This window comes from Giraffa tippelskirchi, chromosome 8 (assembly GCF_054371585.1).
Source record: "Giraffa tippelskirchi isolate mGirTip1 chromosome 8, T2T-mGirTip1v1.2.pri, whole genome shotgun sequence".
Classification (NCBI taxonomy): Eukaryota; Metazoa; Chordata; class Mammalia; order Artiodactyla; family Giraffidae; genus Giraffa; species Giraffa tippelskirchi.
In genome coordinates this window covers 144,415,311-144,435,377 of record NC_137282.1, presented here as the reverse complement: position 1 = coordinate 144,435,377, position 20,067 = coordinate 144,415,311, and the positions used below count along the sequence as shown (strand labels likewise).

The 20,067-nt window shown below is 39.8% G+C and overlaps 3 protein-coding genes across 6 annotated transcripts in view; all 3 read right to left on the bottom strand.

Annotated features, from left to right (window-relative positions):
• Nucleotides 1–20,067, bottom strand: part of LOC145518445 (putative olfactory receptor 2W6) — a 143,471-nt gene that overhangs the window by 97,947 nt on the left and 25,457 nt on the right. For all 3 annotated transcript variants that reach the window (XM_081523052.1, XM_081523051.1, XM_081523050.1), the window contains exon 3: nt 3,933–4,041. The gene's annotated coding sequence lies outside the window, so the exon portion shown is untranslated. The remainder of the gene's footprint in view (nt 1–3,932; nt 4,042–20,067) is intronic.
• On the bottom strand, nt 2,002–6,680 carry LOC145518471 (olfactory receptor 2B8-like). Of its 2 annotated transcripts, XM_081523100.1 has the most exons (2): nt 6,667–6,680; nt 2,002–2,941 (listed from the first exon to the last, which is right to left on the bottom strand). In XM_081523100.1, exons 1-2 carry the CDS (start codon nt 6,678–6,680, stop codon nt 2,002–2,004), a joined length of 954 nt encoding a protein of 317 aa, XP_081379226.1. The 2 variants fall into 2 exon arrangements, with proteins under 2 accessions (XP_081379226.1, XP_081379225.1); XM_081523099.1 differs by lacking the exon at nt 6,667–6,680 and having other exon boundaries at nt 2,002–2,940.
• LOC145518466 (olfactory receptor 2B8-like) lies at nt 16,205–17,143 on the bottom strand. The gene has a single exon (XM_081523093.1). It carries the CDS (start codon nt 17,141–17,143, stop codon nt 16,205–16,207), a length of 939 nt encoding a protein of 312 aa, XP_081379219.1.

Sequence of the window (20,067 nt, the reverse complement as noted above, 5' to 3'; positions counted from 1 at the left end):
TTATTCTGAAGTAATATACATGTCCAAATGACACTCAAGCATTTGCTTAAAACAAATAAAACTGTTTTGCAGCAGTCCGTAGGAGCAGACAAGTAGCTGCTCACTCAGGAAAATAGGCTTTGTGACTTCATGTGGCCTTGAGGGTTTCTGCACCAGAGAAAGTATCACTGAGGGATTTTTAAGTGACTATTTGGGCATAACTATCAAGACCTGATTGAGTAATAAGGAGAGGGGGGAATCTCTCACCATTCAGAGTACACAGCACTCCAAACTGCTTCTAATAAGATATATGTTCAGCATTACAGTGCGGTCAAAATACTTGGTATCACAAGTGTTTAATTCAAGGGTGAAGAGTGTGGTGCTATTAGGAATAAAGATAGAATCTTGACCCTGTGTATAATTTGCCCACACTGCCATGTCCAGCTTGCAAGACCACTTCTCAAGCAAATTGGCTGAGGGGGTTTAGGACCCAGCTGCTAGGACAGGGAACTGTGTGATAGCTGTCATGCTTTTGTCTCCACTAAGAGACACAAATGTACTTACTTGCCTAGTGGTACATGCTGGGGAAATCTACCAAAAATCATAAATATTTCTGTGGTGATGGCACAGTCAACGCTCTAACTTCCATAGAAAAGGACACTGTTCATGACATTCAACTTACACAAAAAAACAGAATCTATACCTGAAAATAAATTTGTGCTGTAAACTGAGCTTGAGCGGGGATCTAAGACCAAGAATGGCACATTAATTTTTTCTGGAATGTTTATTTTGTTACTCATAATTCAGAACTCTTTGACAGTTATTTCATAATTAGACAGCTATTACTAAAGCTTAGGCATATATTTTTAAATTAATAGACACAGTATTTATTTTTTCAATTTCCTTCTGATGAGTCTGAGGATATCTCCACAAAACGTGGGATTTCCCGGGAATTAGGGGTCATTTACAATATTTTTATACTTCACTAAATGCGAATTTCACAGGAAGTTTGGCAGAGGAGAGATTCTAAGGTCTTAACCAATTGATGCCTAAATCAAAGAGTTTGTAACATGGCATGATGAGAGTAAACATATTTTACCCTTTGAAACTCTTGCTGCATCACAGTAGGTAAAACATGTAGAATATGTAATAGAACATGGGTCATATGCTACCCAGGTATAATGTCCTCAAAATTTCCTCATTTAAAAATCTCATTTTAGAGAAGAACTAGGTGGTTTACAAAATTAAAATAACCAACTTTATACCTCACATCAGTGTTTTTCTCCTGCCGTGTTCAAAAACACATGTAAGAACGACCTGGTGTTCTTACCAACGACGGGCTACCACTGTCACTGCCAGCAGTGCATCGTTCCCCTCACTCAGTGAGTCCTACGCATGGCCTTCTCTGAAATGATCCTACACGATATGGCTGCTGCACTGCTGAGGTTACAGTGGCACCTGATGTCTGAATGGCTTTATCGGGATTAATGCACCAAGATTTTCTTGGAGATTCAACTTTTTTTCCCCACAACTACTCCACCTACATCAGTGAAAAACGTCTGATCAAACCATCAAACCATGGAATTTTAGTAGAACCATGATCCAAATAAAAGAATGAATGGTATTTTCCAGTAACTCCTAGAAAATATTATTAATAATATTCCTTACAGTGTTTCAATGGTTTTGTGTTCTTATTTCGGCTTCATGTAATATAAACAGATATCTTTTTGCAAATAGATGTGGAACAATGTACCCAAATTGGAGTGCAAACAAGAAAAATCCTTGGAGCTTTAAAACAGTAACTACAAAGCAAATCCTGTCAGAACACTGAATCAACATCTCTGGAAGTTGAAATAAATACGTGAACTTAGAATCTGAACCCTCACTTTTCAAAGGGAATGAAGTAATCAAATTCCCTTCAGAGTTGTCAGAGGGAATTTTAGATGACTCATGCAGGACACACAGATCCATCTAAAGAGCACTGGTGTCAAGCTCCTTCCATTAAACTGTCCTCCTCACCCATCATCTGGAGTCAGAGTCCTTCCAAAGCACCTTCTTCATTGCTCCCTTCACATCCCTGTTCCTCAGCGTATATATGAGGGGGTTGGTCATGGGGATAATGACAGTGTAGAAGAGAGACATGAGCTTGTCCTGATCCTGGGAGTTGTTCCTGCTGGGCTGATAATACACATACATGGCTGTGCCAAAGAACAGGGAGACCACAGTGAGGTGGGATCCACATGTGCCAAATGCTTTTCTTTGCCCTGCAGTGGACTTTATTCTTAAGACGGCCCTGACAATCCGACCATAGGAGAACACGATCAACACAATAGGTGTGAGAAGCATGATGACACTGGCAAAGAAGTTCGCATACACATTCATGGTGGTGTCAACACAGGCAAGTTTGAGAAAAGGAGGGATCTCACAAAAGAAGTGGTCTAAATTATTTCCCCCACAACGAGGTAAAAGGAAGACAAGCACTGTCTGCAATAAGGAGTTGGCAAAACCAGTGATCCATGAAGCAGAAGCCATCAGGGCACACAGACAGGGGTGCATGATTACTGTGTAGTGAAGGGGCCTGCAAACAGCCACATAGCGGTCAAATGCCATGACTGCTAGGAGAATACATTCTGTACCCCCCAACGCCAGAGAGATGTACATTTGAACTACACAGCCACCAAAGGAGATGGATTTGTCTGCTCCACTGAGATTAAATAGGAACTGGGGAACAATGCTGGTGGTGTAGCACAAGTCCAGAAAGCTCAGGTTAGAGAGGAAAAAGTACATGGGGGTGTGAAGACATGGGTCCAAGTAGGACAATGCAATGATGGTTGTGTTTCCCAGCAAAGTGAAGGTGTAGAAGATCAAAAGAACCACAAAGAGGACTAGCTCAAGTTGAAGCCTGTCAGAGAAGCCTAGTAAGATAAATCCAGTGAAAGGACTTTCATTTTTCTGTTCCATCCTTGGTTAGCACATGGCTCCTGTCAAATCAAGCATTTAGCAATTTATTAAAGGTATCTTCCAAAAAAAGTGCAGGGATAAAGAGGAAAATCTGTCATGTTCGAAGACATGGTCGTGTGATTTCATACACAACTATTTGAATAAATGATGCACTCATTGAAATGAGATCTATACTGTCACAAAAAGTTATATATTGAGTTGTATATTGATAATATAAGAAAATAATATATAACAGTAATAAAATCAAATAATGAACATAGGTTTGGATCAGTCACATAAATAATGTGCCTTTTTCAGATAGAGTTTAATAGGATTAAAGTATCATCATTATATATGTACATTTTAGAGAAAGTGGGAATGAGGGAAATCAAGGGAGAGTCATTAGAAAGAGTAAGAAAGATGTAGACAAAGGGAGAAAGTTTATTTTAAATATGTATCTCATAATTCTACATAACTGGATTTGCACACACATCACATGTAATAGGGGCTTCCCTTCTGGCTCACTGGTAAGGAATCCGCCTGCAATATAGGAGACCAGGGTTCCCTCCCTGGGTTGGATAGATCCCCAGGGGAATGGAAAGGCTACCCAATCCAGGATTCTGGCCTGGAGAATTCCACGGACTATATAGTCCATGGGGTCGCAAAGAGTCAGACAGGAATTAACAACTTTCACTTCACATGGAATAGAATAATACAAAATAATCTCTAAAATGCATTCAGATATAGAAATTCATGAACTAGAATGTACTTGCACAAAGGATTATATTACATTCAAAGTATCACTATGATACTGCAAACATTTTGGCACAATAGTTACTCTACTCCTAATACACGATATTAGTGAATGCTATATCCTGGTCTTTTTGTATAGTACTAAACAGTAAATTGCTCAGAGCCTGAAAAATCACCTTCAGTTATAGTGCTTAACTCTTGCCCTTAAGATACCTAAAATTACCATACCAATTTAACAAGAACTCCAAAACTTTACTCACTGTGTATAGTCAGTTCATGGGCTTCCCTCCTGGCTCAGTGGTAAAGAATCCGCCTGTCAATGCAGGAGACACAGGAAACACCGATTCAATCCCTGGATCGGAAAGATACCTTGAAGGAGAAAATGGCAACCTACTTCAGTACAGAAGATCCTGGTGGAACAGAGGCCATGGAGTCAAAAAGAGATGGACATGACTTAGTGACTAAACAACAGAAGTAGTGTTGATTTCATTTTCATTTATTACTAACAACAAAAATGCCTGGAATTCCTATAGGAGATAGGATTATTCACTATCAAAATTTTAATGGCAATGAAGAAGATATAAATGAGGAAGAAATGGATCAATCACAGTCTCAGAAATAACACTTCTAATCACTATGGACAGAGTTTGGCCAGGTTAGGGAGAAGAGGCTGAAATGGGAATTCCTTTGCATGCTGTTTATTGAATGAATGTTCTCAAGACAAAGAGAATCAGGGAAGCAAAACAGACCAGACAAATGTGCTAAGCAAGGATGTGATCTCCAATGGAATAGCATGAACCTGATCCCATAGAAAGCTGGAAAAGGACTCTCCAAATAGAACTATCTGCTGGTAAAAACATTCTGTCTTCACTTACACAATCAGTGCTACCTGAGCATTTCAAGTGGAGCAGACAAACAACTGAACTTTAAATTTAATTTTAACTCAGGTAAATTTAAATACCTAGTCACTTAAATGACTCTAGTTACTACTATACAGAATAACAAGCTGTGGAGCTTGCATTGTGTCAGATGTAGTCCCACCTTGACAAAAAGGCAGCCTTTTATATATCCCACGAGTCGGTCATTGACTGCAAGCTGCCCCAAACACATTCAGGAGACCTCCTGGCAATGTGCCTCCCATGCAACTGATGGCAATTTTTTGAAGAAGGAAAGAGCTGTGAAGCTATCAGTCAATACTCATGACAAATACGGTGTGGACTGGTGCACCAGCCAGTAGAAAAGATCTGAGCTGGACACCGAAAGCATTCATACAAAATGTAGAGTCCATTCATAAGTGTGTGCAAGGATGGAGGGACAGTCACCAGTGTACATTACACATCACCTTGTCATTTGCCTAATTTACCAATAAATTAAACATTTAAATCACCTTTTCTGACCCACGTTTCTCCACTCAAATTGGTATTTCTCCTCAATTAAAGAATGGTCGTTTTTCATTTACAATAAATTCAAAAATGCATTGACACAATAACCACAAAATGGAATTTATTGTTGTAACTGCAAAACTAGTCTGTGGAAAAGTACACATGTTCATTTCTTTAAGAAAATGAACATTTTAAAACTACAGATATTGACAATACACTTTAAGAAACATTCTGTAATTTCACAGAAAATAAGGAGCTGAGGAAAAAATGAAAGTGTTTAGTCTAATATGTTCACTTTCACATACATGCTGTTATTCTATTACTGAAGGACGTGTTTTATTACAGCCAAAATCTTGTATTTAAATATTTCCATATATACATACTGAGACATAATGAATACACTACAATAGGATGAAATGTCTAGGAACAAAATGTTGGCTTTCATAAGAAACAGTTAAGTTCAGTTCTTAAAGTTGGTGAATTTCTATACGAATTGCTGTTTCTTTTGCCAACTGACATGTATGTTACTCAATGTAACCTTTAAAGAACACTTGCAACTGAAAACAAGCTAACTTACCAATTCCTAAAGTACTACAGAGATCAAGTTCCAGTCCTCTCAGTTTTATTCGCCTTATGTGAGTGTCCTAAGCTCATTCTCTACCTCATTTCCAAGTTCCTGCCTTTATTACAGTACTGGGCATTGGAACCTGGGTATGTAGACTAAGGACGCAGGTTGTATGATATAAGTACATAAGTTGACTCTATCAGCACTGGAATATCCTTAAGTTTTCCTTAAGCAAGAAGATGCCTTCTCTTCATAACTTCAAATACCTTCACATGGTACTGAAGATCAGCAATGTGTCTAGCTGGTAGGATGACATAAGAAGACAATTTCAAACTCTCAGGATTCCTTCTGAATATAATGTCTGGGATCTATGACAGACAGCTCATTATGAAAACATGAGATTGGTATGAAATGGCAGTAAAACTGGTCTGGTGAAAACTGTTTACCTGGCTGAAGTCTCTGAGGAATGTATGTCCTGAACTGTTTTTAGCTAATGTCACCTAGCCGCCTAGAGATGACAATCCTCAGGGAAAATGAATATCACAGAGAATTCAAGAGGATACCTAATCTGCCTCTTTTGTAACTTCTCAGAAATGACAGAGGTCAGATAACTCCCTATACTTTCCAATTATCTTAGCTCTCCTCTTTTAACAGTTTAGATATTTTACTAAACATTTTAGATTTTTTTCACACAATTGCAAAAAAAAGCCTGCATATATAAATAAGAACTCATTCGGTTACTTAACTTTAAATATAAGTTAATTTTCACCTCATATTCATAACCAAATTCTTTTTTTCTTTGTTTTATACTTAAATTTATTTATTTTTAATTGAAGGAGAATTGGCTTCTACCAAACATCAATATGAATCAGCCATAGGTATACCTATGTCCCCTCCCTCCTGAGCCTCCCTCCACATCCTACTCCTCTAGGTTTTACAGAGCACCTGTTTGAGTCCCTGAGTCATACAGCAAATTATAACCAACTTCTAAGAGATCACAGAGTTAAAGTTTAGGCAGATTCTAACCTTTAAGGTAATACATTAAACAGCAATACCCACATTTTACTCCCAAACTTCTAATGTGGCTAAGGAAAAATATCAAGTCCTCTATGACATTGTTCAATTGCTGTCAGAGAGTTACAATAATTTCCCTAAACAAACAGAAAAACTATTGACATTTTAAATGGAACTTCCTTGTTTTCCTACAGTTTAACTCGTCTTTGCATTTATTATGCACATGATTGAGTTAATCAAGATACCTATAATTGCTAAAGTAAATCAAAAGAAACTTGAAGGGTATTGTGTGTATTGAAGTTTGTAGATGAATCAATTTCAAAACAACTTTTACATTTGACTATACAAGGAAAAGGCAGGAATACTTACCATCTGTCTATGGAAGGCTTTGGCCTAACCATCAAATGCAGCTTCAAAAAATATAAGATCTATTTTCCCCACTAGAACACATTCTGTTTCAGAGTAATAGACCACTCTTAGTAGTATAAGCTATCTAAGAGAAAGCTCTTTAGGTTTGAAGCATCTTGGTTTTTATATGTTATTAGTCAGAAAAGCACAGAGAACTTTGATAATTAACTTACATTTTATAGCCAGCCATTTCCCATATAAGCATAAATTCTTTTTTTTAATAACATTCTATCCGTAGAGAGAAACTATCTCTTCCTTAAAATAGTCTTAATTAGAATTTTCTCAGTAATCTCTCCACTAGTTAAATCCCAACATATTTACAAGGAGGCCGAGGAAAGACCAATATGGCATAGGATGTCCAGAGATGGAGAGAATCATAGACCTGCTATTAACACTTCTTCCTGGTTCAATCTTTCTGCTGAAAATATTAATTGGTAAAATAATGTTGGCTAATAATGTGACATTATCTAGGAATGCTTAGTGGAAATCACATGCTTTGTTTTCTATGCTATTTTTCAAAATTCTTGTTTTATATTGGAATATAATACAACAAAAGCATGATCTTTTTTAAAAAAAATCTACAAGTGACAATTCATCAAAATAAAATCGTTATTAAAGACCTTGTTAAGAGGATAATAAGATAAGCTACAAACTGGAAGAAAATATTTTCAAACTGCTTCTCATAGAAAACACCCATATTTAGAATATACAAAGAACTCTCAAAACTCTACAATAAGGAAATAACTCAATTAAAAAACATTTGAGCAGATAACTCACCAATGTAAATATACAGATGGTAAAGATGTCTTTATGAAACATGAAACATGTTTAGCATTACTAATCATCAGCAAAATGCAGACTAAAACCATGAAGACATATCACCACCTACCTACTAGAACAACAAAAATGAAAAATATAGCTGCTACTAAGTCGCTTCAGTCATGTCCGACTCTGTGCGACCCCATAGACGGCAGCCCACCTGGCTCCTCCGTCCCTGGGATTCCCCAGGCAAGAACACTGAAGTGGGTTGCCATTTCCTTCTCCAATATGTGTGTGTATGTATATACATATATATATGACATATATATGACAATCACTTTGCTGTACAGTAGAAATTAATACATTGTAAATCAACTATACTTCAAATTAAATTTAAAAAATAACTATGCAATATCTTTGAATGGTGACAGATAGTAACTGGAGTTATTGTGGTGATCATCTTGACCGGTATAGAAATATCAAATCACTATGTTGTGTAACAGGTACTAACATAGTGTCAACTGCAGACAAATTACACTTTAAAAGCAAACAACTCATAGAACAAGAGAGCAGATTTGTGGTTACAAGGGAAGGCAGGGGGAACTGGATGAAGGCAGTCAAAAGGTACAAATTCTCAGCTGTAAGCTAAGTAAGTATTGTACTAGGGAATATAGTACACAACTTAAATACAATTAACATTGCTGCATGTTATATATGAAAGTTTTCAAGAGAGTAAATCCTGAAAGATTTTATCACAAGGAAAACATTTTTTCTATTTCCTTAATTTTGTGTCTATATGAAATGACAGATGTTCACTAAATAATGTGATAAAATTTCATGAATTTAAGGAAAATCATTATGCTGTATACCCTAAACAGTACTAGATATCAACTATATCTCAATAAAACTGGAAGGAAAAAATGAAGCATAGGTAAATACTATATATATATAAACATAAGTATGTACATACACACACACACACACACACACACATATATGTTGGTGATGCTGTCTAACCATCTCCTCCTCTCCTGCCACCTTCTCCTTTTGCCTTCAATCTTTCCCAGCACCAGGGTCTTTTCCAACGAGTTGACTCTGCGCATCAGGTGGCCAAAGTATTGGAGTTGCAGCTTCAGCATCAACCCTTCCAATGAATGTTCAGGGTTAACTTCCTTTAGGATTGACTGGTTTGATCTCCTTGCAGTCCAAGAGACTCTCAAGAGTCTTCTCCAGCACCACAATGTGAAAGCATCAGTTCTTCGGTGTTCAGCTTTCTTTTTTGTCTGAACAATACCAAATGTTGGTGAGATTGTGGAAAAGTTGAATCACTCATACATGACTAATGAGAATAAAAAATGATGCAGCTACTTGATAAAAGAGCTTGGTTGTTTCTTTAAAAACCGAATATTCACTTGCCATACAGCCCAGTAATCATGCTCTTGGGCATTTATGGCAGAGAAACAAAAATTTATTCCACACAAAAACCTGTGCACAATTATTCATAGCAGCTTTATTTGTAACAGCAAAAAGCTGAAAACAACTAAAATATTCTAAACAAATACTGGTACATCCATACCATGGAATACTACTTGGCTATAAAAAAGAATAAACTATTGATACATACAACATCTTAGATGAATCTCAAGGGTATTATGTTGAATGAAAATAAGTCTATGTTAATAGGTTAAATATGATCCCATCTATATAACACCCATGAAATAACAAAATAATAGAGACAGAGACCAAATTAATACTGTCCAGGAGTTAGGGATGGGTTTACAGAGGGTTCAGGGGAGGGGGTGCTTCCCTGATAGCTCAGTTGGTAAAGAATCCACCTGCAATGCAGAGGACCCTGGTTTGATTCCTGGGTTTGGAAGATCCCCTGGAGAAGGGAAAGGCTACCCACACCAGTATTATGGCCTAGAGAATTCCATGGACTGTATAGTGCAGGGGTCTAAAGAATCAGATGCAACTGAATGACTTTCACTTTCAGAGGAAGGGAGGGACTAGCTGTGATTATAAAGGGGTGTCACAAAGGAGATGTTTGTGGTGATGGAATAAATCCATATCTTGATTGCGATGGTAGCCTCAGGAATCTACACGGGGAAAAATCTACAGAGACCTAAACACACACAATGTACATATGTCAGGTTCCTAGTTTTTAAATTGTATTAGAGTTGTATAATGGGCTTCCCTGGTAGCTTCGATTCCTGAGTCGGGAAGATCCCCTGGAGAAGGGACAGGCTACCTGCTCCAGTAATCTTGGGCTTCCCTGGTGGCTCAGATGGTAAACAATCTGCCTGCAGTGCAGGGGACCTCGGTTTGGTCACTGGGTTGGGAAGATTCCCTGGAAGAGGGCATGGCAACCACTCCAGTATTCTTGCCTGGAGAATCCCCATTGACAGAGGTGCCTGGCAGGCTACAGTCCATGGGGTTGCAAAGAGTCAGACACGACTGAGCAACTAAGCACATCACAGAATAGTTATAATATAAAATCACAGGGAGAAAATAGATCAAATGTATTCAAGACTTCTCTCTAACTTTGGACTTTCCCATCAATCTATAATTATTTCAAAATAAAAAGTTTAAAAAGAAAAAAGACTTGAATAGAACAAGAAATAGAGAATGAGAAAAAGAGGGACAGACAGAGACACAAAGCAACAAGAATGGCAAAGAGAGAGAAAAGGAGAGAGGAAGCTGTTCAAAAGGGTAGAAGGTTCCTGTTCCCTCATGACATACTGGCTCCAGATCGCCTCTCCTCCCATGGACACAATGAACCTACAGTTTTACACAGAACGACTTCTTCAAAAAGAAATGTGGAAACTAGCTGGATGAATCCTATACACAAGGTGAATAAGAAAAGCCCAAACTAAAATCATTAGAAGATAAAAAAGTAAATAAATCATTAGAAGAGGCAGAGACAAAATCTCTGTATAAAACCCACCCTTGGAGCCACAATATAGAAGCAGGTGGGAAGTCACCACTGTCAGTTTCTCCCGGAGGAACAAAGTGTCCCACATCTGGGACCCTAACTTTGAAAACTTAACACCTGAGACATGACCCTCCAAAACATAGAGCTCTGAAAGCCAGTGAAGCTTGTGTCCATGAAATCCATGAGGCTATAAAGAACTGAGAAACAGTTCTTAACAGGCTCGCCCAGACTCACTGTGGCTATCTCTCCAGGGAACAGCACAGAGACACAGACTGAAACCACTGGCTTGTCCCTGAAAGAAGCCTATTTCCTTATCTTAAAAGCGAAGACTTCTAACACATATCTAGGGGTCAACTGCAATCCTCACCAAACCCCTGAGAAGCCAACAGGTGCCATCATCATGCTCTCCCTCTGTCCCACCCCAGGTCACCAGTGTCTCTGTGAAAGGAGCCTGTGCACATGTGTGGCCACCCAGGTTTTGGGGCTGCTGTCAGAGGACACACTCCTTATCCTGTAGCCCAGGCCCCCTCCAGGGCTTGCATTCCTGGGTCCAACAGGACAGTAGCAAACTAAGGAACAGCTCCTAACTGGCTGCCTGAACCCCCCCACACACACACACACACTTAGGGCTAAATGTGGAAGGAACAGATAGAAACACGTATCTCCCAGTCTTCTCCTGAAATAGATGAGAGGGTAACAAGCAGGAAGGTCAGGGGTCTCCAAACAGAAAAAATAGGCTGCAAGTGTCAGACATTTTTTTCTCTCTCCGTTAAGAGGCAGGAGGAAACAAACTACAAGTGTCAGACCTTTTTCTCTTAAAATTCTCTGTTGCCATGACGACACTTTGTTCCACCTGAACTTAACTTTTCTCAAACCTTGAGCTAACCAATGCATTTTTCTTATGGAAACCTTTTTCTTAAGGTATGTTAATTTAACCATGTATTTGCTTTGCAATTTGCCTTTCTTCAAAATGGTTCCACCTAAGACTAACTTTTGGCTGATAATCGTTCAACAAACCAGTATTTATATCGATTGTTTTACGGCTGAGGGATGACACACCTCCTGCCACCCTATCTCAAAAATGCATATTGTGGGAGAGGGGCCTGGTGAAACTCCATCAGTCTCCAGGTGTCTCTCTTGTCTGATTAACAGCTTTCTAACAGAAACACAAGCTGGAATCAAGATTGCCGGGAGAAATGTCAATAACCTCAGATATGCAGATGACACCACCCTTATGGCAGAAAGTGAAGAAGAACTAAAGAGCCTCTTGATGAAAGTGAAAGAGGAGAGTGAAGAAGCTGGTTTAAAGTTCAACGTTCAGAAAACTAAGATCATGGCATCTGGTCTCATCACTTCATGGGAAGTAGATGGAGAAACAGTGGAAAACAGTGTCAGACTTTATTTTGGAGGGCTCCAAAATCACTGCTGATGGTGACTGCAGCCATGAAATTAAAAGAGGCTTATTCCTTGGAAGGAAGGTTATGACCAACCTAGATAGCATATTTAAAAGCAGAGACATTACTTTGTCAACAAAGGTCCGTCTAGTCAAGGCTATGGTTTTTCCAGTGGTCATGTATGGTCGCGAGAGTTGGACGGTGAAGAAAGCTGAGCGCCGAAGAATTGATGCTTTTGAGCTGTGGTGTTGGAGAAGACTCTTCAGAGTCCCTTGGACTGCAAGGAGATCCAACCAGTCCATCCTAAAGGAGATCAGTCCTGGGTGTTCATTGGAAGGACTGATGTTGAAGCTGAAACTCCAATACTTTGGCCACCTCATGCGAAGAGTTGACTCATTGGAAAAGACCCTAATGCTGGGACGGATTGGGGGCAGGAGGAGAAGGGGATGACAGAGGATGAGATGGTTGGATGGCATCACCGACTCGATGGACATGGGTTTGGGTAGACTCCGGGAGTTGGTGATGGACAGGGAGACCTGGTGTGCTGCAATTCATGGGGTCACAAAGAGTCGGACACGACTGAGCGACTGAACTGAACTGAACAAACGTAAAACATCCAGCTAGAGACTAGCAGGGGGCACTCTCCACCCCACTTCTGATGTCTGTGTCAGGAGCTTTCTCTGTCCCTTGTTATACTTTAATAAAATTCTGCTCTATAGAAGCTCTTGAGTGATCAAGCCTGGTCCCTGGTCCAGAAGTTAACCCTTCTTCTTCAGAGATCACGAATCTGACATCATTTACTGTAAGCAATCAGCGGTATGCTTATATATTTGAAGTTATTCCCTGATGGTCCAACTTCCAATTAGCCTCCATGTAGATGCTGACTGAGATCCTCTGCTTTAGAACATTAAGAGGTCTTGAAAACCTTCAAATGCTGGGAGCCACTAAGAATAAGGTAGAGGAGAAATAGTCCACAATTGTTGACAAGCTACGCCTCTGCCTGAAAGAGAAAGCAGAGGACAGAGACAGTGGTAGACAGAGAAAGACTCTTCTTTAAGCTACTGGATTGTCAGGGTCTTTTTCTTATAGCAGCTTAGCCTTTAATTCAACTAATAGAGTTTTCCTCTCACATCTCTGGATTTTCCTCCCAATCTCATGAAGAGACTTAAAATTTTCTATTACCCAATCATTAAATGTTGAGGTGCCTCAAACGTTGGTCTTCAGTCTTCTTCTTTCTCTAAAATCTCTCCTCATGTAATGTCCTTCATTCTTTTGGTTACCAGGAGTAATGACCATTAGCAGATGCCAGAAAATAAAAATAGAATCTGGGTAATAAACTCTAACCATTTTTTTTGTCTTTTCCTTGGTGCTTAGTCTTGTTTCACTTTCTCATGGGGTACCTGGTACAGAGGCATTGTGCCACAAGCCTCAGCTCAAAGGACTGTGTGCAGAAGCGCTGCGAACGACACAATTCTAGATGGCGGCAGCAGGCCGTATGAAGAGACGCTGCAGCTGGCACTGGGGTGTGGAGCCACAGGCAGCACAGCTGCGCCTGCCCAGGGAGAAGCCTGCAACTCACTTCCTAATGATGAGAGAACCCAATAAAGCAACCTGCGGATGGGCTGTCCAGCAGAGGGTATACTCTAGATGCTGAGCTCCTATTTCTCCATTTTATGACTAAAGAATAAAACTTCCCTTTGCTTCTACTTTTTTAAAATATTTATTTAATGTATTTATTTGACTGTGGCAGGTCTTAGTTGTGGCAAGGAGGAGCTAGTTGCCCAACCAAGGATCAAACCCAGGTCCCCTGCACTGGGAGTGCAGAGTCTTAGTCACTGGCCCACCAGGGAAGTTCCTTCCTTTGCTTCTGAGCTGAACTCTGTCTTGTTCTATTGGCATGATCAACACCCAGCAGAAGGACCATTTTTAGGGCCCATCTTCAAAGGGTTGGTAACAGTTGCAAATGTCTTTGGCAGTCAAAAACTCCAAAATTCTTATTTATGATCCAGATCATTTTTATAGGCCCCCAGACTCTTGGTCATAGCCTAGGCTTTCCCAGAAAAGAGAATTTGAAACAAAGGTTTATGCACAAGCAATTAATGCAGAATGAGATACAGCATCAGGAGTGAAAGAAAGGGAACAGAAAAGGAAGAAAAGCAGGCTTGTCAAGGATACATTACCAAATTTGCCACTAGTATGGAGTAACTGGGTGCTCAATCACATTTGTCCCCCTGAAGCATGTCTTAGGAGACATCCAACAGATCCCTAGCCCAGGAGAAGAAAGGAAAAATAATCTGCTCATCAGCTCCCATTTCCCATTAGTCAAATCTTCAATCTGAATCTGAGCAGTTCCATGTAGGGCCCTTGCTGGTGATAGATCCCTCTATGTCCCCATTTACTGATTTGTTCTCTTTGTTTTATAATGTTTGGCCCTGTTGCGTGGCATGTGGATCTTAGCTTCCTGACCATGGCATGTGGATCTTAGCTTCCTGACCAGGGATAGAACCCTCAACCTCTGCAGTGAAAGCAAGGTCTCTTAACCACCGGGCCAACAGGAAAGACCTCCCACTGATCAGATTTTTTCTTTTGTTTTTGCTGTGCAAAGTCTTTCTTGCGACACTTCGTTGCTCCATGCAGGCTTTCTCTAGCTGTGGTGCAAGGGCTTCCCATTGCAGTGGCTTCTCTTGTTGCGGACCACGGGGTCTAGGGCATGCCGGCTTCAGTAGTTGTGGCTCATGGGATCTAGAGAGCTGGCTGGGTAATTGTGGCACATGGCCTCAGTTGCTCCACATCATGTAGGAACTTCCTGGACCAGGAATGTAACTTGTGTTCCCTGCATTGGCAGCAGGATTCTACCACTAGACCACCAGGGAAGCCCCTACTTATTGTTGACTGGGGAAAGAGGCTATGGAAATACACTGTGACCTCCTAGACCCTCCATGTGGAACAAAGAACAGACCCTAAAAGTTACTATTTGTGGAGGTAAACAATGCACAAAGAAAGACAGGACAGGCAAGCAGGAGAGTAGCCATATATTAAACAATAAATTGGTCACAAGGACTTGGAAATAGGCCTTCACCATATGAACATTCCATGCCATCCTACTGGAAGATAAGAGACCACATCAAGGAGATGGAAACCATGCCAACTGTGGCAATCTAGATCAGGAAGCCTTAAGTAGACACAGAAGCTAGCTGCAGGCATTTGAGTGAGTCCAGCTGAGACAAAAAGAACTGTCCAGCTAAACTTAGCCCAAATGCTGACACACATAATTGTGAGATAAACTAATGGTTGGTGTTTTAAGCAACTAAGTTTTGAAGTGATTTGTTACATAGAAGAAGCTAACTGATATCTACCCTTTGGCATTTGAATACATGTGTTGTGGCAGTAGCATTTCTTGCTGCTGCTGCTGCTAAGTCGCTTCAGTCGTGTCCGACTCTGTGCGACCCCACAGACAGCAGCCCACCAGGCTCCGCCGTCCCTGGGATTCTCCAGGCAAGAATACTGGAGTGGGTTGCCATTTCCTTCTCCAGTGCATGAAAGTGAAAAGTGAAAGTGAAGTCGCTCAGTCGTGTCCGACTCTTGGCGACCCAATGGACTGTAGCCTACCAGGCTCCTCCATCCATGGGATTTGCCAGGCAAGAGTATTGGAGTGGGGTGCCATTGCCTTCTCCTGTAGCATTTCTTAGGAAATGATAAAATGTTAATATTCCATACAGTGTTTCAGTGCTTTCCTGTTCTTATTTTGGCTGTGATTTCATGTAATATATTCATATGTCATTTTGCAAATAAATGTGGAACAATGTACCTAAAAGAGAATGCAAACAAGAAAAACCCTGGAACTTTAAAAAAAAAATAACTAGAAAACAGATGCTGTCGGAACACTGAATCTGCATCTCTGGAAGTTGAAATGAATACATGAATTTAGAATTAGAACATTCACTTTTCAAAGGGAATGAAGTAAACAAATTCCCTTCAGAGTTGCCAAAGGAAATTTTAGGTGACTCATGGGGCACACATATATATCTGAATAGTTCTGGTGTTCAAGGTCCTTCCATTAAACTATCCTCCTCACCCATCATCTGGAGTCAGAGTCCTTCCAAAGCACCTTCTTCATCGCTCCCTTCACATCCCTGTTCCTCAGCGTATATATGAGGGGGTTGGTCATGGGGATAATGACAGTGTAGAAGAGAGACATGAACTTGTCCTGATCCTGGGAGTTGTTGCTGCTGGGCTGAAAATACACATAGATGGCCGTGCCAAAGAACAGGGAGACCACCGTGAGGTGGGATCCACACGTGCCAAATGCTTTTCTCTGCCCTGCAGTGGACTTGATTCTTAGGACCGCCCTGACAATCCGACCATAGGAGAACATGATTAATGAAACAGGTGTGAGAAGAATGATGACACTGCCAAAGAAGGCCACATACACATTCACGGTGGTGTCAACACAGGCAAGTTTGAGAAAAGGAGGGATCTCACAAAAGAAGTGGTCTAATTTATTTCTCCCACAACGAGGTAAAAGGAAGACAAGCACTGTCTGCAATAAGGAGTTGGCAAAACCAGTGATCCATGAAGCAGAAGCCATCAGGGCACACAGACGGGGGTGCATGATTACTGTGTAGTGAAGGGGCCTGCAAACAGCTGCATAGCGGTCAAATGCCATAACTCCTAGGAGAATACATTCTGTACATCCCAACGCCAGAGAGATGTACATTTGAACTACACAGCCACCAAAGGAGATGGATTTGTCTGCTCCACTGAGATTAACTAGGAGCTGTGGAACAATGCTGGTGGTGTAGCACATGTCCAGAAAGCTCAGGTTAGAGAGGAAAAAGTACATGGGGGTGTGAAGACGTGGGTCCAAGTAGGACAATGCAATGATGGTTGTGTTTCCCAGCAAAGTGAAGATGTAGAAGATCAAAAGAACCACAAAGAGGACTAGCTCAAGTTGAAGCCTGTCAGAGAAGCCCAGTAAGATAAATCCAGCGAAAGAACTTTCATTTTTCTGTTTCATCCTTTGCTAGCACATGGCTCCTGTCAAATCAAGCATTTAGCAATTTATGAAAGGTATCTTCCAAAAGAAGTGCAGGGATAAAGAGGAAAATCTGTCATGTTCAAAGACATGGTCATGAGATTTTATATGCAACTATTTTAATAAATGATGTACTCATTGAAATTGATATATCTTAAATCAATTAGCTCTTTACTATTCACAAAAATTATATATTGAAATTAATATAAGAAAATAATACTAATAAAATCAAGTAATGAACCTTGGTTTGCATCAATCATAGATATAAAATGCCTGTTTTAGATTGAGTTTAATAGGATGAAAGTATGATAATTATTTATGTATATCTTAGAGAAAGTGGGAATGAGGGAAAATCAAGGGAGAGTGATTAGAAAAGTAAGGAAGATGTAGACAAAGGGAGAAAGTTTATTTTAAATAGGTATCTCATAATTCTACATAACTTGATTTGCACATACCTCACATGTAATAGAATAATACAAAATGATCTCTAAAATACATTTAGATATAGAAATTTATGAGCTAGAATGTACTTATACAAAGGATTATATTACATTCAATGTATCACTAAGATACTTCCTCATAGATACATCCTGGCAAAATAGTTATCTCTACTCCTAATGCATTATATTTGTGAATGCCATATCCTGGTCTTTTTGTATAGTAGTAAAAAATAAATTGCTCAGAGCCTGAAAATATCACCTTCAATTATAGCACTTAACTTTTGTCCTTGATATACCTAAAATTACTATACCAATTTAACAAGAACTCCAAAAATTTATTCACTGTGCATAATCAGTTCACGGGCTTCCTTGTTGGCTCAATGGTAAAGAATCTGCCGGCCAGTGCAGGAGATGCAGGAAAGGCAGGTTCAGTCCCTGGATCAGAAAGATAACTTGAAGAAGAAAATGGAAACCCACTTCAGTACAGAGAATCCTGGCGGGCTACAGTCCATGAGGTCAAAAAGAGTTGAACTTGACTTAGTGACTAAACAACAAAAGTAGTCACTTCACAACAGAATTTCAAACTCCAGTGACCAGCACTTACCTCTTCTTTCTGCTGATTTCAGTTTCATATATTACCAACAACTAAAATACCTGAAATTCCTATAAAAGATAGGATTATTCACTATCAACATTCTAATGGCAATGAAGAACATATAAATGAGGAGGCAATGGATCTATCACAGTCTCAGAAATAACACTTCTAATCACTATGGACAGAGTTTGGCCAGCTTGGGGAAAAGAGGCTGAAATGGGAATTCCTTTGCATGCTGTTTATTGAGTGAATGTCCTCAGACAAAGAGAATCAGAGAAGCAAAACAGAGCAGACAAATGTGTTAAGCAAGGATGTGATCTCCAATGGAATAGCATGAACATGATCCCAGAGAAAGCTGGAAAAGGACTCTCCAAATAGAGCTATCTGCTGATAAAAATATTGTGTCTTCACTTACACAATCACTGCTACCCACATGCTGCTACCTGAGCATTTCAAGTGGGGCAGATAAAGAACTGAATTTTAAATTTAATTTTAATTCAGGTACGTTTAAATACCTATTTATTTGGATGTGACTGCTGCTGCTGCTGCTAAGTCGCCTCAGTCGTGTCCGACTCTGTGCGACCCCATAGACGGCAGCCCACCAGGCTCCTCTGTCCCTGGGATTCTCTAGGCAAGAATACTGGAGTGGGTTGCCATTTCCTTCTCCAATGCATGCATGCATGCTAAGTCACTTCGGTAGTGTCCAACTCTGTGCGACACTATGGACAGCAGCCCACCAGGCTCCTCTGTCCATGGGATTCCCTAGGCAAGAATACTGGAGTGGGTTGCCAGTTCCTTCTCCAAGATGTGACTAGTTACTACTACACAGAATAACAAGCTGTGGAACATGCATTGTGTCATATTTAGTTCCACCTTGACAAAAAGGCAGCCTTTGATAAATCCCACCAGTCTGTCATTGACTGCAAGCTACCCCAACCACATTCGGAACTTCTGGCAATGTGGCTCCACTCAACTGATGCCAATTTTCTAAAGAAGGAAAGGGCTGTGAAGCCATCAGTCAATACTCATGACAAATATGGTGTGGATCAGTGCAGTAGCCATTAGAAAATATCTGAGCTGGACACTTAAAGCATTCATAAAACATGAGAGTCCATTCATACAAAATGTAGAGTCCATTCATAAGTGTGTGCAAGGATGGAAGGACAGTCACCAGTGTACCTTACACATCATCTTGTCATTTGCCTAATGCACCAATAAATTAAACATTCAGATCACCTTTTCTGACCCACGTTTCTCCTCTCAAACTGGTATTTCTCCTCAATTGAAGAATGATCATTTTTCATTAACAATAAATTCAAAAATGCATTGACACAATAATCACAAAATGGACCTTCATTGTTGTAATTACCACACTAGCATTTGGAAGATTATGTACGTTCATTTCTTTGAGAAAATGAACATTTTAAAACTACAGATATTGACACTATACTTTAAGATAGATTCTATAATTTCACAGAAAATAGGAGCTGAGGAAAAAATGAAAGTGTATAATCTAATATTTTCACATTCACATATATGCTGTTATTCAATTACTGAAGGACAATTTTTCTGACAGCCGAATATCCTGAATTTAAATTGCTCCATATATCCATACTGAGACATAATGAATACACTACAATAGGATGAAATGTCTAGGAACACAAAGTTGGCTTCTATAAGGAACACTTAGTTTGGTTTTTAAATTTGGTGAATTTCTACTGGAGTTTCTGTTTCTTTTGCCAACTGACATGTATGTTACTCAATTTAGCCTTTAAAGAAACATTTGCAACTGAAAACAAGCTAACTTACCAATTCCTAAAGTACCGCAGAGATCGAGTTCCAGTCCTCTCAGTTTTATTCACCTATGTGAG

Coding starts and splice junctions, on each gene's coding strand:
- LOC145518466 (XM_081523093.1), bottom strand. CDS start 17,143: ATGAAACAGAAAAATGAAAGTTCTTTCGCTGGATTTATCTTACTGGGC.